Genomic DNA, 25,231 nt, shown 5'->3' with positions numbered 1-25,231 from the left:
TTCTCCTGCTGAAAAATTCCCCTTCCTCTGTCATTTGGCCTCAACCTATTGTCTATATCTCTGTCTATCTATTTGTCAGACACACATTAATTCTTATTGCCTTCAACGTCTAATTTTACTACATAAAGAATGCTGCATAGACAACCAAACCGCCAAAAAATCCTTTCGGCATTATTTTTTGCTTGTTCCTGGAATATCTTAAAATCCTAGTGTGTCATGTAACCCGTGAAATACATTTGTTCCCAAACGACACATCCCAGTGGTATGGTGTTGCATCTCTGAGTCAAACAGTTCCACCAGACAGAGACATTTTTCACAAAGGAAAATGAGAAATTAATTGGCATTACAGTGTTTTACGAGCCTTCCTGTCTGAGCTGTAACATCTAGGTGAAGTGAAACTGAGTCTCGCACTTTAGCGGTGTATAGATTAGCCGAACCAGATTGTGAGTCACGCTGCCATGTACTGGTGAAGCAATGAGACACAGAACCACAAAACCAGGTGTTCAACTGCAGTGTTTTATATACGCAACATTAGTCCAAAATTTCCATAGGAAAACTCCTTTATATTAGCCTTATGAACAGTTTTTCATATAGACTTTGTTGGCCAAAGCAATAAATCTTCTGCCAGTTAGTAAACCTTGTTAAAGCTTTTACCTAAATGTAAACTATGTAATCACTATTATTTGGTATTGTATTATTTATATCTGCTATATAGGTACATTGTGTAATTATTTGGCTCCAACAAGCTGGGTTATGAGGAAACCAGTTCAATCATCCATCACCCTTGTTGAACATCCCATTCCAGATTTAGTCCCTTTGTGCTAGTATAATAACGATTACTCTTCTGGGAAGGCTTTCCACTAGTTTTTGGTGTGTGGCAATAGGGAGTGGATCACATTCAGCCACAAGAGCATCAGTGAGGCTTGGCACTGGTGTTCATCTATGTTCCAGTTCATCCCAAATGTGTTCAAAGGGGTTGCAGTCAGGACATTGCGCAGGCCACTCGAGCTCTTCCACACCAACCGTAGCTAACCATTTGTGTACAAGTGTCTTGTCATGCTTGGAGCAGATTTTGGCCTTAGTTCCAGTGAAGGAAAAACTTTTAATTCTAAACAATTCTGTGTTTCCAATTTTGTGGTAATAGTTTGGGGAAGAACCACATATCTCTGTGATTATCAGGAGTCAACAAACCTTTGGCCATGTACTGTAGTGAGTGGATAGATAGATAGATAGATAGATAGATAGATAGATAGATAGATAGATAGATAGATAGATAGATAGATAGATAGATAGATAGATAGATAGATAGATAGATAGATAGATAGATAGATAGATAGATAGATAGATAGATAGATAGATAGATAGATAGATAGATAGATAGATAGATACTTTATTTGGTAATGTTTGTGACAGACAATTACAGATATTATACATGACATTTCAGGTTCCATCCATTCATTTATTAACTCTTTATTAGCTAGACACTTTATTCCACATGTATCTGTAAGTCAGTAAGTAGGGTACATGCATGCAGAGTCAGGTGGAATAAAGTGTCTTGGTAATAAGGTATTATGTGTATAAAGAAATGTTGGGGGCACAGTGGCTTAGTGGTTTGTACACTGGTGATTGCCTTGTACCACCTGACCCTGCATAGGATATGCAATACATAAAATGGATAGCTGGATATGTTATTGTATAATAGGGCTACATGGTCATAATACTAGTCTATACAGTGATTAGGTGCTGTACATTGGCACATCAAGTAGTGTTGGTGCCTGATTCATTTGGACTGGTCAGGAAGCTTGCAGGATAAATAAATTACTGGTAGATTAAAAGGCTTATATGTATAATGCAGCTGTTCCCATATCACAAGGCAAATAACAACATATTATGTAGCCTTAATGCCTATATCAGGTAACCAATTCCGAAACATATTTCTTTTTGAGACTTATTCATTCACACCTTCTATTTTATGAGCATGTATAATAAGCTGGTAAGGAATTTGGCTCCACACAGGAATGTTCCCTGTGTCTCTTTCACAAGAGCTCTATTAGAGCCACAGACTGACAGGTGAGCAAAGGCATGCTGCCACATATTTAGGGTTTGTGGTCACACTTTTTGAGTTTGGTAGCCGGGTAGGGTTGAGGGACAGAAGAGGCAGTTTTCATATAACTTCAGTGATGTAGCTTTAAGGGAGACATGCAGACCTGATACGGACAAAGGTCCCATCTGTGGGACGGAGGCATGAATGATATGTGCACGTGCATTTTACTTGCAGATGAACCTCGGCAGACACTGATGGATATTTATGTGTCTTCCAGCAATGCACAACTTCAACTTCCTAAACCGCTTGAAGAATCTGAAATATTTCACAGGATAACGCACAAAAGGCTATAAAGGTTATTTTCCATCATAGATTTATTTTTATGGAATGTTTTTCCCTCTGTTGAAGTGTATAACTTCTTCAGCTGTTGTATTTTCTTATTAATACTTGAAAACACCGTTTAAATTCCAGGGTGAGACCCCATAGTTTCAGACCAAACTCTCCTGGGTATATTCAAAAATCAATTTATTGCATTAACATGAAAATGTTCCTTCTCTGAAAAGGTTTTCTTCAAGTAACCTGCATGCCTAAAGATACATGACTCATTTTATGTATACAAAACACTCACACTTTTTTTTTAATTGTTTAAAATTTGAAATATTTAACTTGTGAGTTATATAGAGGATAGTTCTCAAAATGACTTACCACAGGAATACCGAGATAAACATTGTGGGTCAGGGCCAGTGAGTTGCGTGCTAGTACTGATGACTTTAGTAAAGTAATTTCATTACTGTTTTAAGGACGAAAAGCTTTTAAAAAGAATGCCCCCTAAATAGCATAAATGTTTTGAGTTCCTGCAATTTGTGAGTGGTGAGCTATAGAGTGGAGGAAGACCATAACACTGAAATGTTAGCAGGTTTAGCAGGGTTGGCATTATGACATTGCTACGTCATAGCTCCAGGGTCCCTTGTTACTGTTCATGTGGAGTTTAGCATGTTCTCCTTTGGTTTGCATGGGTTTCCCCAGATTTTCTGGTTTCAAGGTGGGCCAAATACAGTAGCAGGTCATCAGGTTTCCCACAATTGTGAATGTGTATGTGAATGGAGCATTAAATGCACTGGAATAAATTTTCTTGCCAGCGTTACTGGGACATACTACTGTGACTCTGAATGTTTACTGAAGATGAATGAATAAATATTCATTGTGTATTATCTTTAAGTGAATTGTGATAATTGTGCCATTTGAACAATGGGATACTAATTCAAAATAAAGATCACAGCACATACATATTTCTAGTTTAGCTGTGGCCTGCTGTGAATTAGTGGATAAAACATTCTAAAATTATACGTTTTTTCCACCTTTTTTCCTTAGCAGTATAACTAAACAGAAACAAACAGTGAAACAGAAATAAAAAACTTGTCATTCAAACCATGCTAACACTTTTTTAAATCATGAGAAACATGAATGTCCACCTAGAAGCACAGACATCCTCCTCCTCTTTCCAATTATTCTTTGTTTCTAGCTCAGAGCACCTGCATGTTGATGTCTTGCTTTTATCATTTACTTCACCAGAACAGTATCTTTAATCATTTGGTACGCTGTTTCTCGTTTGATGACTTCTCCCAGTGAAGCTGCCAGGAATTCCAACATGCAGCATAGCATTGCGCAAAAATATTTAATGTTCAGCAAGGCTCAGCAACACTCTGAAACCTGGAAAGTAATTCATTCATAGATAAATTGCCGTCTGCACATGTAGGGCAAAGGAGCATTCCTTTAGCAAAATCTGGCATTCATCAAATCTCTTTTATTGCTCTGTCTTTTTTCTACAGTCATAAAGGTGAAGGTTGTCATTTTTCAGAGTAAACAGTAAAAAAGATGTCATTCTGTTATGGAAGAAGATTTAATAAACTTCAAAGTTCAATTTCAGTTATGTATTGGCTTAATAACACCCTAGACATTTTGGAAAATCTAAGTTCATTCTTACTGAATTATGTTTTATCCTCAATCACAACTGATAAAATTTTTAATGGTTTTATGGACACATGGTCATAAATTTTTCATCACTTATCGGATATGGCTCTGCAAACCTTGTTTGTTGTTCTTTATAGTAAAGGACACTTTATTGTCCTTTTGGGTTTATTATCTGTCCATTGCAATCCAAATCCAATCAAAGAGAGAAATGAGCTATTAAATGCATTACGGTAACGCTTGTACATGTAACACATGTAAAGAAACAATATTTTCTTTTCTTTTTTTTCAAAAAGCACATTGATTAAATCATCTCTGTCTCTGACTTGGACTTAAATTAAACTGAAGAAAAAAAAGGTTAACACTGAGGACATAATTGTAATAAGGTGCTTAGGGTAAGGACTCTATGACTGATGTAGCATCAGCACATGCATCATGCAGAATCACCTTTCTCAGGAGTTTCGGTGGTGGCGGCTGTATATCTGCAAGGGGGATCGTGGATAGCATGCACGTCCATAAATAACACACTAGTCCCCTGGAAAAATAGCTACAACGTCTCGGATCACACATCACCCTGGGGTTGCCAACTTGCTCTGATATCCAGATGATGTAATAGCAACCTAATGCTAAAGCTATGACATTGCTGTAGGCCTTCGAGGTCCAAATTGGTCTGTCATTTACCTGACATCATGGTCCCAACAATCCCATGAGCTTTTGTGCATATGCTGAACTTATCATGTCTTTCAACTGCATACAGTGAAAGGTATCTGTTTTTCACCTGTAGCAGAAGAATAGAAAGTTTGATACGATGCGAGATGACTTTGAGTTTTGACATTTCTAGTACTGAGTTGATAAAACACAAGTTGTTACAGACATGAAGTCATGAGGAGTGCTAAAAATAACAGCTTTCAAAGTCGTTATCCATTATGTATTATCTGATGATTTATATATACCGTGTTCACTCATCTGATAACAGCCAATTTCCCCAAATCTTTTCCTCTTTTTCTGTTTTCTAAAGTCTGCATTTAGTCCTACATCCTAATAAAATAATAAACTAATAAAGTTAATGTTGAAAATCTACGTTAACTTTATTAACATTAACCTAGTTAACATTAACATCTCGAGAAAGTCTAATGGGATTATACTTATATTCTACCGAGTATGATTAAAGCTGATGTAGACACATTGTTCTTACTAGATTATATGAACCAAGAAAGAACATTGTACAAAGAACATTTCTATCTGTATTAGATTATGGTGATGTGATTTATATGTGTGAAAATTATTCTTCAGTGTGTAAAAAACTGGATTCTGTCTCTATAATCATGCTGCATTTTGCCTTGTAACAGGTTCAGCTTAACTTACTCACCATTGTATTTCATTTGAATCTCTAGGATGGTCTTCTTTATACCAAAGGAGAACATTTTTTACCTCACATTACTACTTATTGCCAAGATATCGTTAGACAAATTACTTATTTAAATCTTCAGCTTTTTATCTTATCATATTAACAATTATAGCAGTAGGTCTACTGTCATTTACTTCATTTAAATGCAAAATATTATTTTCTTAGAAACACAAAGGCCTTTTACAGACTGCCCTAAAGGTAGGGCATGTGGTAGCCTAGTGGTTATGGTGTACCCTGAGGGGTGATTGGTTGGGCCCCTGAGCAAGGCCCTTAACCCTCAATTGCTCAGTTGCTCAAGAAAGAGATAATGTAATCGCTCTGGATAAGGGCGTCTGCCAAATGCTGTAAATGTAAAAAAACTGCTGTTTTACACAATTGACCTAAATAGAAAGGTGTTACGCATACAGCTGGTATGGCCTTTATGTATTTCCCATTTTGCTATTTCTCCTATGTTGATTTATGTATTGTTCATGTTTTAATGTGTAAAATTGTTCTTATATGTGAAACAGTTTGTTCTGCCGTCTTGTCCAGGAAAGAAGACATCTTGTGTCTCACTTACCTGGCTGATTAAAGCATAAATAATAAAGGTTCTAATGTACTAAATATAGAATGAAAAATGCTACTGACTTTGAGGAGAAATATAGAGGAATGCCTTGTGTAAATATTATTGGAGGGCTCTGGAATGTGAGCTGGAAGCACTGAACCATTTGCTTTCCTGATCTGTTTCTATGGACGGTCACTCTATGAGATATTTTGGGAAACGGCTTCCTGCTATGGGACCTGTGAAACTTCTGGGTCAATATATACAACATCAGTCTCAAATCATTGAGACTGTAGACTTGGTTTGGTAATTTTGGGTTTATTATAGTAGTTACTTTGACACATTTGGTTATTACTATAAACTGTATATGCAATCCTGCTGTATGATGTGATACACACTTCTACTGCTGTAGCTATTCTTGACCTACAGAGCTGCCTGATTTATAACCTGAACCTCTGTTTGGAGCTTTCTGCTCGTTTTGATGGACTCCTGCTCTTATCTGATTATCTATTATCTCCTATCTGATAGTAAAGGCCAGTTTCCATGTGGATACCCTAACATTTGTACTTCCCAAAAACAGTTTATTGCCCTTTTGCAGAGGATGTTTACAGCTGGATACTTTATATGAACCTAGGAATTGATGCTATTACCAAAAAGATTGTCCTGTGTCCACATCTCAGGACACTTTTAGAACTATTTTATAACAGTAATGATTTATAATCCCACTGAAGATGTAAAAGATTTCTTCTTCGTGTCAACCTCTTAACAACAAAACAATAGAATTTAACTTAGATGACAAAATAGATGACTGTGCATCTTATACAAATACAAATGGTGCCTTTGGCTTGTTCAGTTCCACTGGAACTACCCAGGCTTTGTGCTTGTTACAATGTGCCGTGGAATGCGGAAGTGTGTTACGGCAATCAAAAAATGGGAAACAATGTCACATTAGACAAAAAAGGAAGAACTCACTTCCTCACTGGTTGCCAGATTAGAAACAGTGAAGTCTAAATCTTTTCAGTTTGTTGAAACGGAGCAGTTTCAACTGCTCCATAATTAACATTAAATAATTAAAATTCTATGTCTGAAAGAATTTTGTACACATCTTTGTAGGTAAAGATAACTTGTGTAAAGACACATTTAACAACTAATATTTTTCCATTTTGTTTCTAAACTTATATAAGACGTAATTATTTTTAATACTAGATTTTAATCTTGAAAAGGCCTTATTCTACAGGCAGGCATTTTTGCAGCCAGCTTATTTCAAGCATTCATTTCTGAAAATAAGCAAAATGATCTGCCAGTAGAATAAGACAAATTTAAGTTTGAAATAAGTAAATATGTCTAGACATCAGAAATAATAATGATCTTATATTTGTTATATTTTTCATTTTTTTAAGATATCCTAACTTGTTCTTAATTATAATTTTGTATAATGGTTTGCTATGTAAATATAGATAATAAAAAACATATTCATTTATTTATTTATTAAAATGTACACGCTTTCAGATGCTGGTTTTGTAGGGATTGATGTGAAACCGATGAAAGCTTGGAAGGTAATCATAAAACTCAGCACAACTGTTGTTTACACGTTTAACTAAAACTGAGATTTTTTTTTTGCATAAATATTTAAATAAACACAATTTAACGGAATTCAGCATAGATTTGCAAGCTTGCCTGGTGTTGGGTTTGATTCTCACCTCTGGCGTATATGTGTGTGTGGAACTGTGCTCAGGGTTCTCTGGTTTACTCCCCATTCCAAAGACATGAGTTATAGAATGATTGGCATCTCTAAATTGTCTGTATGGGATTGCTCCCTGCGATTGGTTGGCATCTCGTCCAGGGTGTCCTCTGCCTTGTGCCCTGAATCCCCTGAGATAGTCTCCAGGTTCTGGGCGACCATGTGTAGGATAAACCTTACAGAAATCAAGTTATGCAGGAACTTTTTAAATGGCATTTAATCTTACTCTGCCATCTAGTGATAGAAGTTAGAAAATGCTTTTGGGGTTATTCTTCACCTACACGTAATTCATATCCCTTTTAGATTGAATGACAAAACATTTGCTCTTGAATGTCTGCTGTTAGTTTCTGTTATTATTTATGATATAAAAGCTACAAATGATCATTTCTCACGGGTCTAGTTTTTTTCTCTCTCTCTCTCTCTTGATGTTAAAAAAATACTTCTTAATATAAAGTTGTGATTTTTAATTACCGCCATCACAATTATCAAAGCTGATATTATAAAAAATACTCAACACCACGCGACCAATCAGATTCATGTGTTTAACAGCACTGTTGTTTAAACAAAACTAATCTGGAATCTGATTGGTCGCAAGATGTTAATAATTCAACGGTTGTTGTTGTTTTGGGTTTTGTTTAATTTTATTCTTGTCAAACACTACATAGTCAAGCCAAAACAGAACCTTTATTATTAAAACAATAACACGCTCAAATTATGAGAATATTATTACTGACGTATTATTAAAATAAATAAATAATAATAAATAATAAATATCACCTAGGTGTCGTTCGTTTTAATTCGATTGAAAATTAGATTGCAATGATAAATAATTTGAATAACTGATGAGACTAAATATATATGCGAGATATAATAATAAGTGAGACTTAGACTTTTATTACGTTAGACTTTTATCGTAAAAAGTCGTGTCCCTTTATCCATTTTCTCTCAGGTGCATTGCTGCTACTTTCAGCCCCTAGTTATGGAGCAGAACTAAATGACGGACTCACGGTATCTTTTTTCTAATAATACTTCAAGTTCTTCTAATGGTGTTGCATGATATAAAAACGCTGTGCGACATAAAACAGATCACTATTAGCTATAGTGAGTAACGACTAGCTAATTGTTACTTAGCTAACAAGCTAGTAAGTTAGCTAGCCGACGTTAGATTTCAGAGCTGTTTATATATTATATAATATATAAAATATCGACAATAAGTACACCAATCTATTTGGGTAGTTACCTACTGTTTATGGTAGCATTATCTAGTTTAGCTTAGCATGTCAGCACTTTGCTTGGTGTGTTATCAGATTGTGATTTGTTAGCGTCGCTAGCCTACTTAAATCCGACGCTGCCTCTAAACCTAGCTGTATAGTTCAGGTATTTGTTTTGTACTTTGTTGTTGTTTACATATTAAATGCCTGCTATTTTATTCGCTGTTAATGTTATAAAATGTAAAACTTATTGAAGGCTAGCTCTGTGCTGTTCAGGAATTAGCTAGCGAGATTATCAACTAATATATTTCGTTGTTATTGCAGTTAAATTCGTCTTAATTTTCGTTTTAAAGAACTTCTTATAATGCTAAGCACCGATGATTTGTGTTTTTGTGTTCAAAGCAAAACATTTGGTCATTTGGTAAATTTTGCTATATATATTATTAGGTAGGCTACGATTAGCTAACTAGCTAGCTAGAAAGTGTAAATTTAGCTGCTGTTGTGCAGTGTAATGGATCTGTGTTGTTTACTCGTACGTGTTTGGAGATCATCATCATCATCAGTACACATTGTTTGCATGTATAAAAGCACCACGAAGACCTCAGAGAAGCTCAGACACCTCCACAGGAACTCTAGTGTCGCTAACGACTCATTTTCCCAGTTTGCTGAATCCGAGTCAGAGCGAAATTGGTATTTTTAGTTTGCTGTATGGTTTGGTAGATCTGGCTTTGTTGTTGGTTATGTTGTCCTCTTTGTTTTATTTTTGTGAGTTTGGACAGATGAGAACACAACAAACACACTCGGATGTAGACCAAAACACCCTAGTAGTCTCGGTCCGGTTCTGATCCGACAGTATCGTGATTCATTTTAAAGCGATTCGACTCTGAATCGATTCACCTGCCTGAAGGAACACGCTGTAATTGTGTTTTGAATATTTGCTGAAAGACTCCAAGCTCTAACGTGCTGAAAAAGGGTTACGTGATGACGTCACGAGCCCATTGGCATAGTGATAATATTCATGATGGTCATTGGCATGCCAAATTACAAATAAGGCTACATGAAAGATTTGTAAGACTCGTAGTCTAATAAAATAGAATAGGAATGTTATCAGAATAGAAAATAATATATTTTTTTCTTAAGCAATCTTGATTTTATACATGCATACATAGCTGTGAAAGGTGAGTAATCACGAAGTAAACAGTTGCTTAGTAAATATCATCAAGAAGAAAGTTTAAAAGCGAAGAATGATGCGTCATCAGGAACAGTGGTGCTCAGTGATTGGTCACAGGCATTACACACTGATGTATCTGCACTGGAGAAGTTCAAAATATTAGGGTTCAAAACATTCACTTGTGTTTAAAAAGTCAGTAGATTGTTGCTAGGATCTCCTTTTTTCATTAAAGAGGTTTAAAAAAGTCATCGAATATAGGGGCAAGTTCTATAATTTGGTAACACTGGATGGATTAACAGGTGTGTGTGAGAGAACCATCACTGGGACAACATTGTACGGATTCCATAACGGGTACCAGAACAGTTTCAGTTCATTTTCAAATTTAATTAACTGATATTTAATTAAGTGAACATGTCCGCACAGCACAGATCCTAAATATCTATACACAAATGGCTCAGCTTAGTTTAGCAAACTATCCAGAATTCTCTGCAGTGCTACCGTTTAAACTGCTAACCAAGCCATTCTGGAGTAGCAATGCTGCATATGGAAAATCCTCTTATCCAGGTACCATATTTACCAAGAGGGAACATGCAGATGAAGCTGAAAATAATGTAAACCACCAGTCGATTAAACAGTCACACACACGGGGTTTAATTTAATTTCACCTCAGAGTAACCAGATGCAGTGCATTGTGGGATTCCATAAGTGTGTTAAATATTCTAACAATAGTTGGAATTCCTGAATAGTGCACTGTATATGGAATACAGTATGATTTCTGACTATGATTTCTAGGTTGTGGAGGTAAAATGAGTTCTCAGCAGTTTCCACGGGCACCCTTGCCTCCTACAGGAGTGGGACAAGGCCCAGCACCTGCTGGCAACAGCACCCTCATTCCTGGAGGCCAACCAGGTAGTTGCTCATTTCCAGTTTGTTCCAGCAATAGTATCAAATATTTTGATTTGCTGCCGATGAACAGTATAGTACGTGCTATTTACATGCTTATTGTGCTAACCGGCACATTAACCCATATGCGTTTGCCTTTGTGTATAGTTAATTGATTTGAACTTTCTTGTAACTTGTTCTAGGAAAATAACATGTCATGCCTCAGTCTTTTTTTTTTTCAAATAAGATATTATTTAATGAATCTTTTTCTGTGGCTAAATGCTAAAGCTCAAATTATGCCATATCCATTCTGTTTTTTTTCTTACACTATTTAGTTGCATATGATTTGACATGATTAGCAAATTTGACTGTAATGAACTGCATTGTCTACTTCCTGTAGGTGGAGAAGAAGGCACCAGAGATGCAGACCACCCTCAAGACCCTCTGCCTAGTGGCAGATTGTCTGGAGCAGCTTTGCAGTTTCGTGATGATAAGCAGGAGACAGTAGTGGTTAGACCCTATCCTCAAGTGCAGACTTTGAGCCAAACTCCAGCTTTGGCGCAACACATGTCTATCCAGCCGAGCGCCACAGTGACTGTAGCTGCACCACCAGCTCATTTGGCCCCTGGCCAGCAGCCTCCCTTCACTGATGGAGCACTCAAGGTACCAGTAGTGCATGTTAAATAGGCTGTTCTTTGTTTGTTCTTTAACCAGTTTTCATAAGAACTTAAATGGAGAAGAAAGAATGTTGTTAGAATGGAGTACTGAATAAAGCACACCAATGCCCCTTTTCCACCAGAAAGAACCGGGTGCTGGTTCAGAGCTACTGCTGGTGCTGGTTTGAAGTTGGTTCCACTGGCGAGCCTTCTAAGAACCGGTTTGCCTTTCCATGGGCTAGAGAGCCATCACAGAGCCAAGTCTTACCAGCAACTTTAGCAACATTAGCGCAGCAGCGGCAAACACATCAATGGCGGATGTTGCTTTACTGTTAATGCTCATGGATTTGCGAACCTACATTGGCATCCAAGCGCGGCGAATCCTGATTTAAAATGATTTAAAAAGGCGCTAACGACATTCTCTTTTGTCTTGTTGGTAACAGTAGCCCCGCCCCCAGCCCCTGAGGCAAGCGGTTCTTAACTCTAGACCAGCAACGTTTTGGTGCTACTTAAGAACCACTTTTCCTGGTTCAGAGCCGGTGCTTTGGGTGTCGAAAAAGAAAGAAATTATTATAAATTAGGTTCTGGCTCTGAACCAGCACTCAAACTGCCTTGAGGAAAAGAGGCACAATTTTGAATGTTATCTAAGCTTGATTATATATATTTTTTTAGCCAATTTCTGTGTAAATTGTAATTCAGGCTGATTTTTCCTATAGGCTGGCCTAAAGCCTGGTATGCCCAGTCGACTTATTGCACCAGCTCCAGCTGCTAGTCAAGGGCACCTTCCCGGCCCAGCAAAGGTCCCTGGTCATATTACTGTTACCCTAGAAAGCAGTATGGCTCCAGCCTCCATCCCTGTGGCAACCATCAGCGGTCAGCAGGTACGCCCAATACACTGGGATATTAGGAATATTTCTACTTGCTCACTGTCCTTAAAGTGGAGATGGCACATGAATGTTTCTGCTTTCCTTTCTTGCAGGGACAGGGTAATCTGCACCACCTGACCGCTGTGCAGATTATTAGAGGCAACACACCTGCACTGCAGATCAGCTCTCCTACTGCTTCCCCTCACACTTTCACCTCCCACCTGCCCAGAGGTTAGCTTAAATATACATCACAAAATGTACTGTGTATGTCAGTGTTTACATGTGCAACATATGAAAAGTGGGGGCAAAAATCAGATTTTGGTACAAGGCTAGTAATTAGCGATTAGTTTAGTTTAGATTAGTGTCCTGTAGTAACGTAAACTTTATTCTTTTAAAATATTTCTTTAAGTAAAACTATTAATTTACTTTATTGACAGATAGGCTTTTATTTGCCATAATGTTAACCTGAATAAGCAAACATTTTGCAGTGTTTCAGGGCAGTGTTGCAATTGAAAATTTGGATTTTCAGGTGCAGCTGCTGCAGCTGTGATGTCGAGCAGTAAAGGCCCTACTGTACTGAGACCTGCGTGTGGAGCAAATGCAGCGCCTGGTCAACCTGCAGCTGTACAGCACATCAACCACCAGTCCATTCCGGTACACTTCCTGCACCAATATCCTGCTCAGAGCTGCACACTCAGTTTCCACTGTTAAATATTTGTCTGCTTTATTCCTACTGTTTGTTTTCCTACGCTCTCAAGTTTTTGGTTTATTGAACAAGTTGCTTGGGTTGTTTGTAATATTTAATGCAATATAAGCGTCATAATTTTACAAATATACATTTTTACAGTCTCGACCTGTAGCCACCACCTCCACCGCTGTGCTGCCTACCGTGGTTGCCCCCATTTCAACAGCCAGAACCCAGTCTCCTGTTATCAGCCCTCCAGTTACACACACTGCAGAAATAATGCATGGGTTAGATACTATCTAAAACTATCCTGCTTTCAAAACTACTTGCATTGGGTAATTTATTTGCCATAATATTGTAGTGAGATACTGTTGCTTATGCAGGCGTGCAGGGCTTACAATCCATCCTGTTCCTCCTCCTGCCACCATCAGTATCCAGAGGCCTCCAACGCCAAGAGATCCAGCTACACGCATCACACTGCCTTCCCATCCAGCTATGGGAGCTCAAAAAGCCCAGCCTGCACACACCATGACCCAGGTAATGCTCAAATACAACAAATTAGTGAATGTGATCACAATCAGCCATGTATTTTGGAATACAAAAATACCGTATATGATTAGATTCTTGTTTTTAGAAGCCTATTTTCAGCACTGTGGCTCCAGTTGCTGCAGCAACTGTTGCCCCTATCCTAGCTACCAATACAGTGCCATCAACTACCACGACAGGTATACATTTTTTTAGTCCATTTACCAACAAGATTGACTTATCATATGTGTGTAAGTCTGTGAGAAACTTATTCTGAATCCATCCTATGTTCCAAAGGTTCTGCACCTCATACCCAGATGAGCAGCAGTACAATAGTCACTATGACGATGTCTTCTCACTCTTCACATGCAACGGCTGTAACAAGCTCTACAATTCCTGTTGGTAAGCACAAGCACTTAACAGTTTATCAGCTTCATTACTTTTTATTGCTTTTTGAACATCCAGCTAGTTGAAGTTCTCACTTTGTTTGGTTCTTATATCTGTTACATCAAGGTTTGTGTTTGTGCTTTCTTCTAACAAGTTTCTTACCTGTCTTTTAATGCAGCTAAAGTCGTTCCTCAACCGATTGCCCACACTTCCCCTCGGATCCAACCTGAGTATTCTGGGGAAAGAACAAACCTGATCTCCATCGCTGGCCACCGCTCATCCCCAAACCCTGTCACTATGGAGGCCCGCAGTGACAATAGGTGACACCTGATCTTTAACATAAAAAGTTTTTAAAGTGCTGATTGATCGAATAATTAATTCATTGATTAATTAATTAAAGACTTAAATTGATCTGTCTCAAACAACCTGTTTACTACAGATATACACATGCTGATATCTGTCTCTCTTTCTGTGTGTGTGTGTGTTTGCATATAGACCCACTGTGCCTGTCCAGTTTCAGTACTTTTTACCCACGAATCCATCATACGCCTATCCGCTCACTCATACCTATACACCAATCACTAGCTCTGTTTCCACCATCCGACCCTATCCAGGTAAACACAGTAACTCTCAGAACATTGTTTGCAAAATAAGGCTATATGTAAGCCTCTGTTGCTGCCACATGTGGCTATATTTCATAAAGTAGCCATAATCACTTTGATTTTAACATTGTATTTGTACAAGCTTTTACATGCTCTAGTTTTTAGCTCTCTGAATTGGAATGAATATTTTACCCAAATAATTTTACTAAAAACACTTCTTTACAGACATTTTGATTGATTTATTGATCGTATCTCTTTTATCCAGTCACAGCACAGGCTCCAAGCTCTGCAATTCCTGCTCAAGCTGGTGTGGGTGTGGCCACCACTGTGCATTTAAACCCCATGCAGCTAATGGCTGTGGATCGCATCGGCCTGCAGTCAGCTCAGATCAGTACTCAAAATATCCAGGCAGCTTCCATGACTCCACAGGGTATTCAACCTGCACCAATTGGAGTACAAGGTCTGCATGCCACAGCACCAATCAGTACACAGGGGATTCAGCAGACACCAGTCACAACACAACAGCCACAGGCAGAGTCAAAACAATCAAGTAATGTATAAATAAACAAACATTTTTTTTCAGAGGTTTTGGTTTTAAACTGTTGAAATGACTTGCTGTTTGCGTTGTTCAGCAGGTGTAGTTCTGGCTGAGAGCACTGCATTTGTGACCAACCCAATTGGCAGTACATTCAGCCCTACACAGCCTGTCACCACTATAGTTCAGACTCACCCCCAGGGGACAAGCACAGGTGCCCCCACGCTAGTCTCTTCACCCAGACCCAGCATCCTCCGCAAGAAACCTGTGAATGAGGGGTAAGTAAGCTGTTAATAAATCAGTTGGATTTACTGAGCATAAATTATGCTCCTTCTATCATCACTTTCAATATCAATTTCACTCCAGCCATATGTTTATCTGAATATCTGAGCTGGGTTCATTTTGGTCTTATAGACACACGGTATGCTTTACAATGTAGTGCAATGTCTAAAGGTTTCCACAACTTCCTCCCGTTTTGTAAACTATGTAGCTAGTGTAAGCTTGTCCCTCAAATCACATGGTAAGCGTGATGCTTTTTAAATGAACCACTTGAGCAGTCTCTATTGAGTCTGAGCAGTCTAGCAAGTAAAAGCCAACCTTCAAAGCAGTGCTTCTACTTGAGTATCAGATCAGTCTGGGAGTCTTGGAGAAATTTAATTGTCTCTAGTCAATTAAAAATGTTCATTAGAATGTTTGGCCACCACCTGACAATTCTCTGAAGGGTTCTAATAGTGGCTTCAACTGATTTTGTGAAAAGATGTTTAATTTTCCCTGGATGTTGGGCATCATACAAAAATCTACAAGATTTTCTGTTGTGCCTCCTGTATCATAAATACAATTCCCCAAACCTGCACAAACACTGGTTCCTGTTTTGGTGATTCTGTATTTCATTTTGTTCTCCTGTGGTGTAGTTCACTGTGGGACACACTAAAGTGGCCTTCACACCGCACACGGCAAACGGACACGACTGTCGGATTTCGCCCCCTAGTGACAGTCGCACGGAATGTGCAATGTGATCGTGTAGACGTCAACATGGGAGAGAAGCTAATTCTCACGGTCTCGGAAAACCCATTACTATGTGATCGTGACACCCGAAAATAACCACGAAAATCTTCTCCATTAAGGCGCAACTCTTGCACTAAACGGTGATACTCACCGAGACTTTTTCTCCGAGTCAGGTAGTGTTTTATCCACACTGATTTGCAATGTTTTCTTTTGCGTCTCCAGTAAAGGAGAACAAAAGCAAGAGCCTGCATTCTCCCTCCATTTATCATGGTGAATGAATGAATGAATTAATGAAGGAGTAAATACAATCAATCAATGCAACAATAAATCCAGAAAGACCGCAAATAATTTTTGAGGAAACATGGACACAACATTAAAAATAATACAATATAAATATTAATAATTTATTACTTTATCAACAACAATGTATTTAAAACAAAAAGATTGTTTTTGATAAAGTTTAAAAAGTACTAAAGTTAATATTAATACTTTTCAATAATTCTTATCATCTCGCTCACACGAACCTGATTGGACAACATTGGTATACATCACATCCAGTCGGCATATCGGATGCAGTGTAGTCGCACAAGTCGCACAAATTTTTTAACGGATCCGAAAATTACGGATCCGCAGATGTTCGACACCTCATGCAGCGACTTTACAACTCTCCATAGGAAATGAATGACTTCCGGTTTATCGGCGGTCGTTTGTCGTGTGCAGTGTGAAGGCTGCTTAAGGTCATAGCAGAGGTATAAGCAGCAGGGTGTATCCCATAGAGCCATCTTATTAACCGAACTCCTACCAGTAACCATAAAGTTTTGGGATGTATTTCTGGGTCGGAGTGTCAGTCTGGTCTTTTTTGGGGTGTATTTCCAGGGCTGTGCGTAAAACTTTGATCCAGGCGCAGTCGAGCGAGCCTAGTACTGCAAGAGTGGATAGTGGTGTGCGACTTGCTGGATCCCCACGACCAGCGGGGTAAGCCCAGGCTGACCCTTCTTCATTTAGATTAATACAAAAGGACACCTGACTGATGTTTATTCCCAGAAGTTACTGTCTTCATATTCCTGTGTGTGATGCTCTTAGAGCCCTTGCCTGGCCTTACAGATGATTCAATTAAAAGTTAACATTGAATACAATTATTTTGTTTATGTGGTTAGAGTGAAGCCCAAGCCTGACATTCACGTTGCCATGACGCCTCCGGTGATGGCCACCGTGGAGGCCCTGCCAGCTCATGGTGGTGAACAACAGCCCCTCTCAGCTCCAGCTCAGCACCTATCACAGGCTATTCCTGCTCTTCTTGCTCCACCCATACCCCCACCTCCCTCTCAGTCTGCAGCAGTTCTGTCTGCCCTCCCTGCAGCCATGGCCATAACGCCTCCTGTTCCTGCCTCTATGGCCAATGCTGTCTCCTCTCCCACTCAGCCAGCAGCCAGTAGCACAGCAGCGCTTAGCTCCGCCCTCCCGGAGATCAAAGTAAAGCAGGAGGCGGAGTCAATGGACACCTCACAGCCAGGTCAATAAAATTTACCTTTTTGTCTCTCGTATGGTATTTAAATATGCTCCTAATTCAATTCAATTCAAGTTTATTTGTATAGCGCTTTTTACAATGGACATTGTCTCAAAGCAGCTTTACAGAACATAAACATGGAGCAGAAGGTAAACATAAGAAGTATAAAGAATTAATATCATAAAAATTCAAGATCTATATAGTTCACAGTATTTATGTACGTATGTATATGTATTTATCCCCAACGAGCAAGTCTGAGGTGACTCAGGCAGCAGTGGCAAGGAAAAACTCCCTTAAATTGGTAAGGAAGAAACCTTGAGAGGAACCAGACTCCAAGGGGAACCCATCCTCATATGGGTGACACTAGAGGGTGTGATTACAAATATACAGTCAAACAAATGCTGTATTGGTGTAAGGATCACATTGAGTTCAGATCTCCTCTTAGTATCACGGAGTCCAACTGGAGCTGGTAGATCTGTAGATGTTTTATTGTTATGATAGTAACGAATTCATGTCAGTAAAGAGCTTTTCAGGCATTACCACCTTAGAGAATCTGTAAAATAAATCATAAAATGTTTAAAAACCTAGATAAAAACCTAGAGTTAAATATTCCTCATCGGTTTTAACCAGTTTGAGTTATTTTGTTTATAGGTCTAGTATGTGGATTACTTAAATGTTACTGATCATGTCAGAATTACTTTGTTTGCCTAGTAAATTGAACCAATATTCTCATTAAATAGAAAAGAAAGTAAAGAGTATTTGAATAATTAGTATGCTAATTGTGTTGCAGCTCTTTCCATCCCCTCGTCGACAGCCCCAGCCTCCATTTTCTCTCCTCAGGCCTCAGGCCTCACAGTTCCCCCTCAACCTGGAGATCTTCTACCTGGTGCATCGCCACGAAAGAAACCACGCAAACAACAGCACGTTATTTCAAACGAAGAGGGAGAGATGATGGAAACCAACAGCACAGACGAAGAGAGGGCCAGCAGCAGAACTCCGGGGAATAAAACAGAGAGACCAGAGTCACCTCCCAGGGAGTATGTGGGTGAGTAGCTTCTCTGGATCAAAGGCTACAAACCTCTCATAAAGGCATTTTTTTACATTAAGAGCAAAACCTCAACCATTCTCGTAAACGGCTAATTCAGTTTTTTTTTTTTTGCTGTATTGCTCTTGTTTAATATGTCCTCCAGATGAAGAGGGTGTACGGTATGTGCCTGTGCGTCCCAGACCCCCAATCACACTCCTGCGTCATTACAGAAACCCCTGGAAAGCTGCATACCATCACTTCCAGAGATACAGTGACATCCGTGTTAAAGGTTAGTGACAATGTTGTTACTTGCATATTGCCTACTCTTGTGAGTTATACATGATTTTGCTGTTGGCAATAATTTGCTAATCATTAGTAAAGCATGTGAATTGAATGGTAAAATGTAATTGGCCATTGAGCAATGTTACAATATGAAGTCTATAGCTTTGATATCAGTAACCATATTTACAAGCTGTAGTAAACAGATTGTTTTGAGTTTGGACCCAAACTCAAACTAGAGTTACACTAAGATCCCAAAACACCCATGTGTTGAACCAGGCACCAACAGTAGCAACAGGCCTTTTTTCCATGTCTGTTTATTACGTCACCCTTTCTTTACTTTTTAAGGTTTCTTGCATAAAACTATGTAAACTCTGTGTGTGTGTGTGTGTGTACAATAAAAAGCCTCGGCAAGTTAATAAACATTTCTATATATATATATTTTTTTTATAAAGTAGAGGTGAAAGCCCCATTCTGCAACATATAACAAATGACTTTTTTGTAGCTCTTTAACAATGCTAGTCACAAAGCAGCTTTTACAGAACATAAAGAAGTATCCAACACTAGTGATCATGTGAAATGTAATAGCAACGCTAAGTGTTTGACTCTGCCATGCCACGTGCCTTATGAGCGTGACTGACCGCTATAGTGTACTGTAACCATGCATACACTCGACTTTCTGTCTCGTCACAAAGTGTCCATTGTCCTTTTGAAGACCAGATGAAAATTTCAGCATATTAGGTGATTACAAAACAGTTTCTGGGAATTCATAAAACTTCTCATTACCTGCCTTTACTGACTTTTAGTCTCAGATGTCTCCTTTTCTTGTTTTGTCATGTCTGCCAACCCATTTACTAATAATCCAATAAACTATTTACTTAACTCCTCTTTTCAAAAAGATGATGTAGCTTTATGCCAGCTCTGCTGTATGGGTTAGAGACTGTAGCGATGAGGCAGAGATGGAGGTAGCAGAGATGAGGATGTTGAGGTTCTCTTTAGGAGTGATGAGGATGGACAGGATTAGAAACGAGCACATCAGAGGGACGGCTCAGGTTGACTGTTTTGGGGACAAGGCCAGAGAGGCTAGATTGAGACGGTTTGGACATGTACAGAGGAGGGAGATGGTTATATTGGTAGAAGGACGTTTATAGATGGAGCTGGCAGGTAAGAGATCAAGAGGAAAGCCAAAGAGGAGATATATGGATGTGTTGAAAGAGGACATGAACGTAATTGCGAGAGTAGAGGATGCCAAGGATAGAGTTAGGTGAAAACTGATGATTCGCTGTGGCGACCCCGAACGGGAAAAGCTGAAAATAGAAGAAGAATAAGATGATACAGCTTTATATATTTTATATGCTTCAAAATCTTTTTTGGCTTTTGTTGTATTTGTTTCCTGCTACATTTTGCAGAGGAGAAAAAGAATTCTCTCCAAGACGTGGCCAATCAGAGGGGGGTTGCATGCCGTGCACAGGGATGGAAGGTACACTTGTGTGCAGCGCAGCTTAAGCAGCTGGTGAGTCACATTACACATGCCCACATTTAGTGGTTTTAGACATCTTTAGGCACACTGTTGTTATCAGTGTATTTGTTAAACTGGCTCTACACAGAAAGATTAAAAGGAAAAAATAATTCCATGTAATTTTTAAAATTTAAAACAGGTATTTTGTTTCTTAAATATAAAACAATATAATGATTGTGAAGCAGACTATAAGAAGTAGATATGGAACCCTGTGGAAATATAAAGCTGAACAATAAAAGTACAGAGAAATGTTACCAGGTCATCTTGGCATTTCCCTTATATTATATTTTATATATATATATATATATATATATATATATATATATATATATATATATATATATATATATATATATATATATATATATATATATATATATATATACATATATATATTAGGTTGGTGTTTATTTATATACGTCCTTGTGTTACTATAGACAAGCCTAGAGCATGACGTGTACAGCCGCCTCATTACGCTGCAGGAAGGACTCATCCCAAAGAAGAGAGCAGGAGCTGATGATGACCTGCACCGTATCAACGAGCTCATCCAGGTCAGTACAAGAAATGAAAGCATCATTAAACCACTATCCACTGTTTCATTAACAGTCTGGATCTTGTTCCATATCAGCCTAAAGGATGTGAATCACATGAAGCGAATAGTGTTAGTTTTGACCCAAAAAGCTAAGACAAAAGGAAAATGGAACCAACTTGAGTATCGCTTTTAATCCCACTCTCTCCGTGTGTCACTCAAAGAGGAGCCAGACACATAAGGGGCCTGATATTCTTCTAAGGTCCACTATAATGCCATGAGCACCAAGATGTATGCATTGATATTTTGTGTGTGTACAATTAATTTTTTTATGACCACAATTTTATGGTGAAACTGCTCTGTGCACTCGATTCTTTTCTTCGCATCTTCATATGTGGCAGAGGAGACACTCTTCATTCTTTCAGTGTCAGTAACTGTTATGCAAAAGCGGAGACTAGTGGGTGGGAAATGGGCATTTGCATTTGACTCAGTTTGTGTTCGCTGGTTGATCCACAGGTGTTCATGATATGTGATTTATAATTGTGTGCATCTAGGGTAATATGCAGCGCTGTAAGCTCGTGATGGATCAGGTGACTGAGGCAAGAGACACCATGATGAAAGTTCTGGACCATAAAGACAGAGTCCTCAAGTTACTTAACAAAAATGGCACAGTCAAGAAGAGTTCCAAGTTAAAGCGCAAAGATCGGACCTAGACAAAACGGGAGCAGATTTTCCCCTTCATCTCTCTGTCTTTTTATCTGTTCATGCACCTGTAAGGTCAAATGAAAAATATCTCGGTTCAGTGTTTGGACCATGTCATGGTTTTTCAGGTTGCTGTGCACAATCACACATATGATCTAAATATATGTTATACCATCTACATTAGACTGAGCAGAGAAAGCAGGTTGTAAGCTCTCTGTACCCCTGGACCCTGTGTCAGTCCCAACCACTTAAACTCCACAGGAACTGCTGCTTATTGAGGATTTGTGTCTCCTTAATTCAGGATTAAACAGCCCAGTTACCCCAACTAACATTTTTCTTTCATCTTCCCCAAAAGGAAATTCTTAGTTTAGTGTTTTAAAATGAACATTAAGTTGCCTTAAGTTTAAGTTTTCTTGTCATAGATTGTCATTGTTGTAGTATTGGTCATAGAGAGCCTAAGAAACCCGCACATGCTTAATGGAGATTTTCTCTGTCATGTCATGAAGTGAAAATCATGACTCCGAGACTATGTACCTCTTCATTTTAATTTCTAAGCCGACTGAAGGAAAGTGTGTACAGGTGTAAAACATGGTATGCAGCACACACACGCACACACTAGAGCACAGTGTGTATACAATCCAAGTTTCAGTGCCTTCTATCATGAGTGTAACGGTGGATTTTGTCTTGTGTTTGCATTCAACACACTCGAGGAAGCATTTATAGATCAGTTATGAAAAAAAGATCCCAAATTTCATATTGAACAGTATATTTCTGCCTCACTCTCCCTCATTCGTTAGCATCTATTCTGTATTTTGTTTATCATCGAGTTAGTGGATGTGCTAAAGAGATCCGCAGTGCTGAAGACCAGTTGAGGATGGCACATTGAGGTCGAGTATGTACTTGAAAGAAACAGTATAATTGTGTATTAAGAATGTGGATCATTTTACATTTTCAACCTCAGAAAAAGATAGTTGTATAAAAGCGATTGACTTGCTGTTTACTGTAAGTCTGTTTTTTGTGTTTGATAAAACTGTTTTTTGTGCCCTTTTAATGTGGCTCTTCTTTTACAGATATAAAGTACATGTTGTGGCTATTACTTAGTTAAATAAATAATTTGGACTCTTTTGTACATTTTGCTTTTCTCTTTTGTTATCTGTATACTATGTGCTATTGCAATAAAAGAAACTGTATGTACAATTCTAGCTGTGTAATGTTTTTCATTTTTGCTAAACTTGTTATAATGATATTAACTTTTCCAGAATGTCTGTGTACAGGTAGACCTGCGTCATTTTTAAATTCTCATCATATAATGGCCATGAAAAACAGCTATTTATGAGTTCTTCTGTTATCTTAACCTGTAGGGTATATTAGGTATGTAGGTATTATCAGAGAGCATCAAGCAAGCTTAATTTGCCAAGGATCTTTAAGATTATATGAATCAAAGCTTGTGGGCACCTGAATATCACACTTGCATCTACAATGTGTTTGTAGGCTGTAGAATTCCTTCACTGGAACTAATGAACACAAACCTGTTCCAGTTCCCTGTGCATAAGTCAGGCTCATTTTGCCAAGGTTGGTTTGAAAGAACGTGTGTCCTGCACAGAGCTCTGACCTCAACCCCACTGCACACCTTTGGGATGAACTGGAACATTGACTGCACTCCAGGCCTCATCACCTTACATCAGAGCCTGATCACACTAATCCTTTTGTGGCTAAATGAAGCCCCACACCGGTGGCCCAAAATCTAATGGCTAGCCTTCCCAAAAAATTCTGTATCCTCTCACACCATTCTTACCACCAGACTTTGGCACAAGGACAAAAAGCAGATATTACAATCCAGTACAACTAAAAATGAGTTTAATTCAATCTGAGCATTTAAGTTTAAGTTTAAGGCATTTTTTCTAAATCTACAGCCTTTTTTCTACTAGTAATTGATGCAGTTTCACATATTTCAGGCTTGGGATTGACAGTAAAAAGTCTAATATCTTTTTCATTCCATAAAAAGATCATCAGTATATATAATTACTTGGCAAAAATCCACAGCTACATAGATGTCACACACAAGCTTGTGGATCTACATGTTTAATACCCCCTGTGAAAATTAATATCTACATCACTTAATGGTTTAATGGTTACAGAATCATTGCGATTCTAAATCAGGGCAAGTGCACTTCCTGTGAGGAGCGGGATGATATAAAGGAATACGGCAGTTTCCACTCAACCATTCAGTCAAGTCAATCTTGACATTTACAGACAACGATTCCTGGAAAATTCACAAGCTGCTTGCTGCCATACATCAGGTGGTGATGAGGCTTTTAATGGTTAAAGGGTAAAATTTCACAAGATCATGTCATTGGTTATTTGCTGTGATAAACCATAATAAAGATGGTTAATACAAATTTTCAGACCACCATTTCAAATAATCTGGAAGGATATGAAATCACCTCTACCTCTTTATTTCAGCATGGTTGCTCAATTTTTGGAGGTTATTTTTAAAAGAACGTTAATTAACCGCATTCATTGTGTTGAAAAAGCTCTTTGTTGAAGTAATAAAGTACCTAACATCTTTCATGTGTTTCTTTGCAGCTGGACATAAGGACATAAGTTTGACACAAAGTTTGGCCATAGACAAGACCAAAAATACAACATTTCTAATGTCTAATGTCTATGTATAATCAAGCCAATTTGAACATTACAGAAATTACAAGTCCTAAGAAGCAGCATATAAAATAAAGAGGTATACATTCATTTCTAGAAGTCCTACATAGTAAAAGAAAAAAAAGCCCATAGTAATACTGCATTACCAGGCTGTTTATTATTTTACTTAATATTCACTGGGAAGCTGCATCACAAAAAGGAGAGCAGGAGCCGATGATGACCTGTACCGCATCAGTGAGCTCATCCAGGTCAGCACAAGAGGCAAAATATCACTAACCTACTGTATGCCTTTTCATTCACTATCTGGAATTTGTTTTGTATATTTTTTCAGAACTTGATTCTTGGAGCTAGCATAAACACAGGAGCAGTTTGAGGATTGTTTGGCATAAAAGGTATTTCGTTTGAAGCAGGTGTATGACCTGTTAAAGAAATGTAAAAAAAAAAAAATTACAAAATCAGTGAAATGACAGTGTACTAGTGTTAAAGCCTTGCTCTTTTGTTAGGAAAGACAGCCTTCTTCTCTCACTGTTGATCAAAGTAGCTGAAAACAGGCATCTGTTAAAACATGTCAGAATAAAGAAAAGATTAGTATCTTTATGTGTTTCAAAGCTTGCACTTTACTCTTCATTCTCTCAGGGTCACGCCACAGCAGAGACCTTTTGTGTTTACTTGTTGAAGACAGGTATTCATTATGTCTTGCTGGGTGTCTATGTGTTGTCCCCAGGGTAACATGCAGCACTATGAGCAAGCAGTGGATCAAGAGACTGATGCAATGGACTCAAT

At 38.3% G+C, this 25,231-nt stretch overlaps 1 protein-coding gene across 8 annotated transcripts; it reads left to right on the top strand.

Moving 5' to 3' along the window:
- Positions 1-8,599: 8,599 nt before the first annotated feature.
- sap130a (Sin3A-associated protein a) lies at positions 8,600-22,977 on the top strand. 8 transcript variants are annotated; one of them, XM_060867741.1, is made up of 21 exons: positions 8,600-8,710; positions 10,877-10,993; positions 11,367-11,629; positions 12,339-12,503; positions 12,602-12,719; positions 13,018-13,142; positions 13,336-13,454; positions 13,557-13,710; positions 13,808-13,898; positions 13,996-14,100; positions 14,264-14,405; positions 14,581-14,699; positions 14,953-15,237; positions 15,323-15,500; positions 17,104-17,202; positions 17,385-17,740; positions 18,525-18,779; positions 18,925-19,050; positions 20,450-20,553; positions 20,997-21,110; positions 21,643-22,977. In XM_060867741.1, the coding sequence occupies exons 2-21, from the start codon at positions 10,891-10,893 to the stop codon at positions 21,799-21,801; spliced, it is 3,180 nt and encodes a 1,059-aa protein (XP_060723724.1). In that variant the 5' UTR covers positions 8,600-8,710; positions 10,877-10,890; the 3' UTR covers positions 21,802-22,977. The 8 variants fall into 8 exon arrangements, with proteins under 8 accessions (XP_060723724.1, XP_060723723.1, XP_060723722.1 ...); XM_060867740.1 differs by having other exon boundaries at positions 15,320-15,500; XM_060867739.1 differs by having other exon boundaries at positions 13,336-13,460.
- Positions 22,978-25,231: the final 2,254 nt, after the last annotated feature.

This window comes from Tachysurus vachellii, chromosome 4, assembly GCF_030014155.1.
Source record: "Tachysurus vachellii isolate PV-2020 chromosome 4, HZAU_Pvac_v1, whole genome shotgun sequence".
In the NCBI taxonomy this organism is placed as follows: Eukaryota; Metazoa; Chordata; class Actinopteri; order Siluriformes; family Bagridae; genus Tachysurus; species Tachysurus vachellii.
This window is presented reverse-complemented; position numbering and strand designations above follow the sequence as displayed.

Bases quoted from the DNA above. Each gene is read 5' to 3' on its own strand.
- sap130a (XM_060867734.1), top strand. From the start codon at position 10,891: ATGAGTTCTCAGCAGTTTCCACGGGCACCCTTGCCTCCTACAGGAGTG. The intron at 12,504-12,601 runs GTACGCCCAATA...CCTTTCTTGCAG, and splicing joins CAACCATCAGCGGTCAGCAG to GGACAGGGTAATCTGCACCA. The intron at 19,051-20,449 runs GTTAGTGACAAT...TACATTTTGCAG, and splicing joins CAGTGACATCCGTGTTAAAG to AGGAGAAAAAGAATTCTCTC.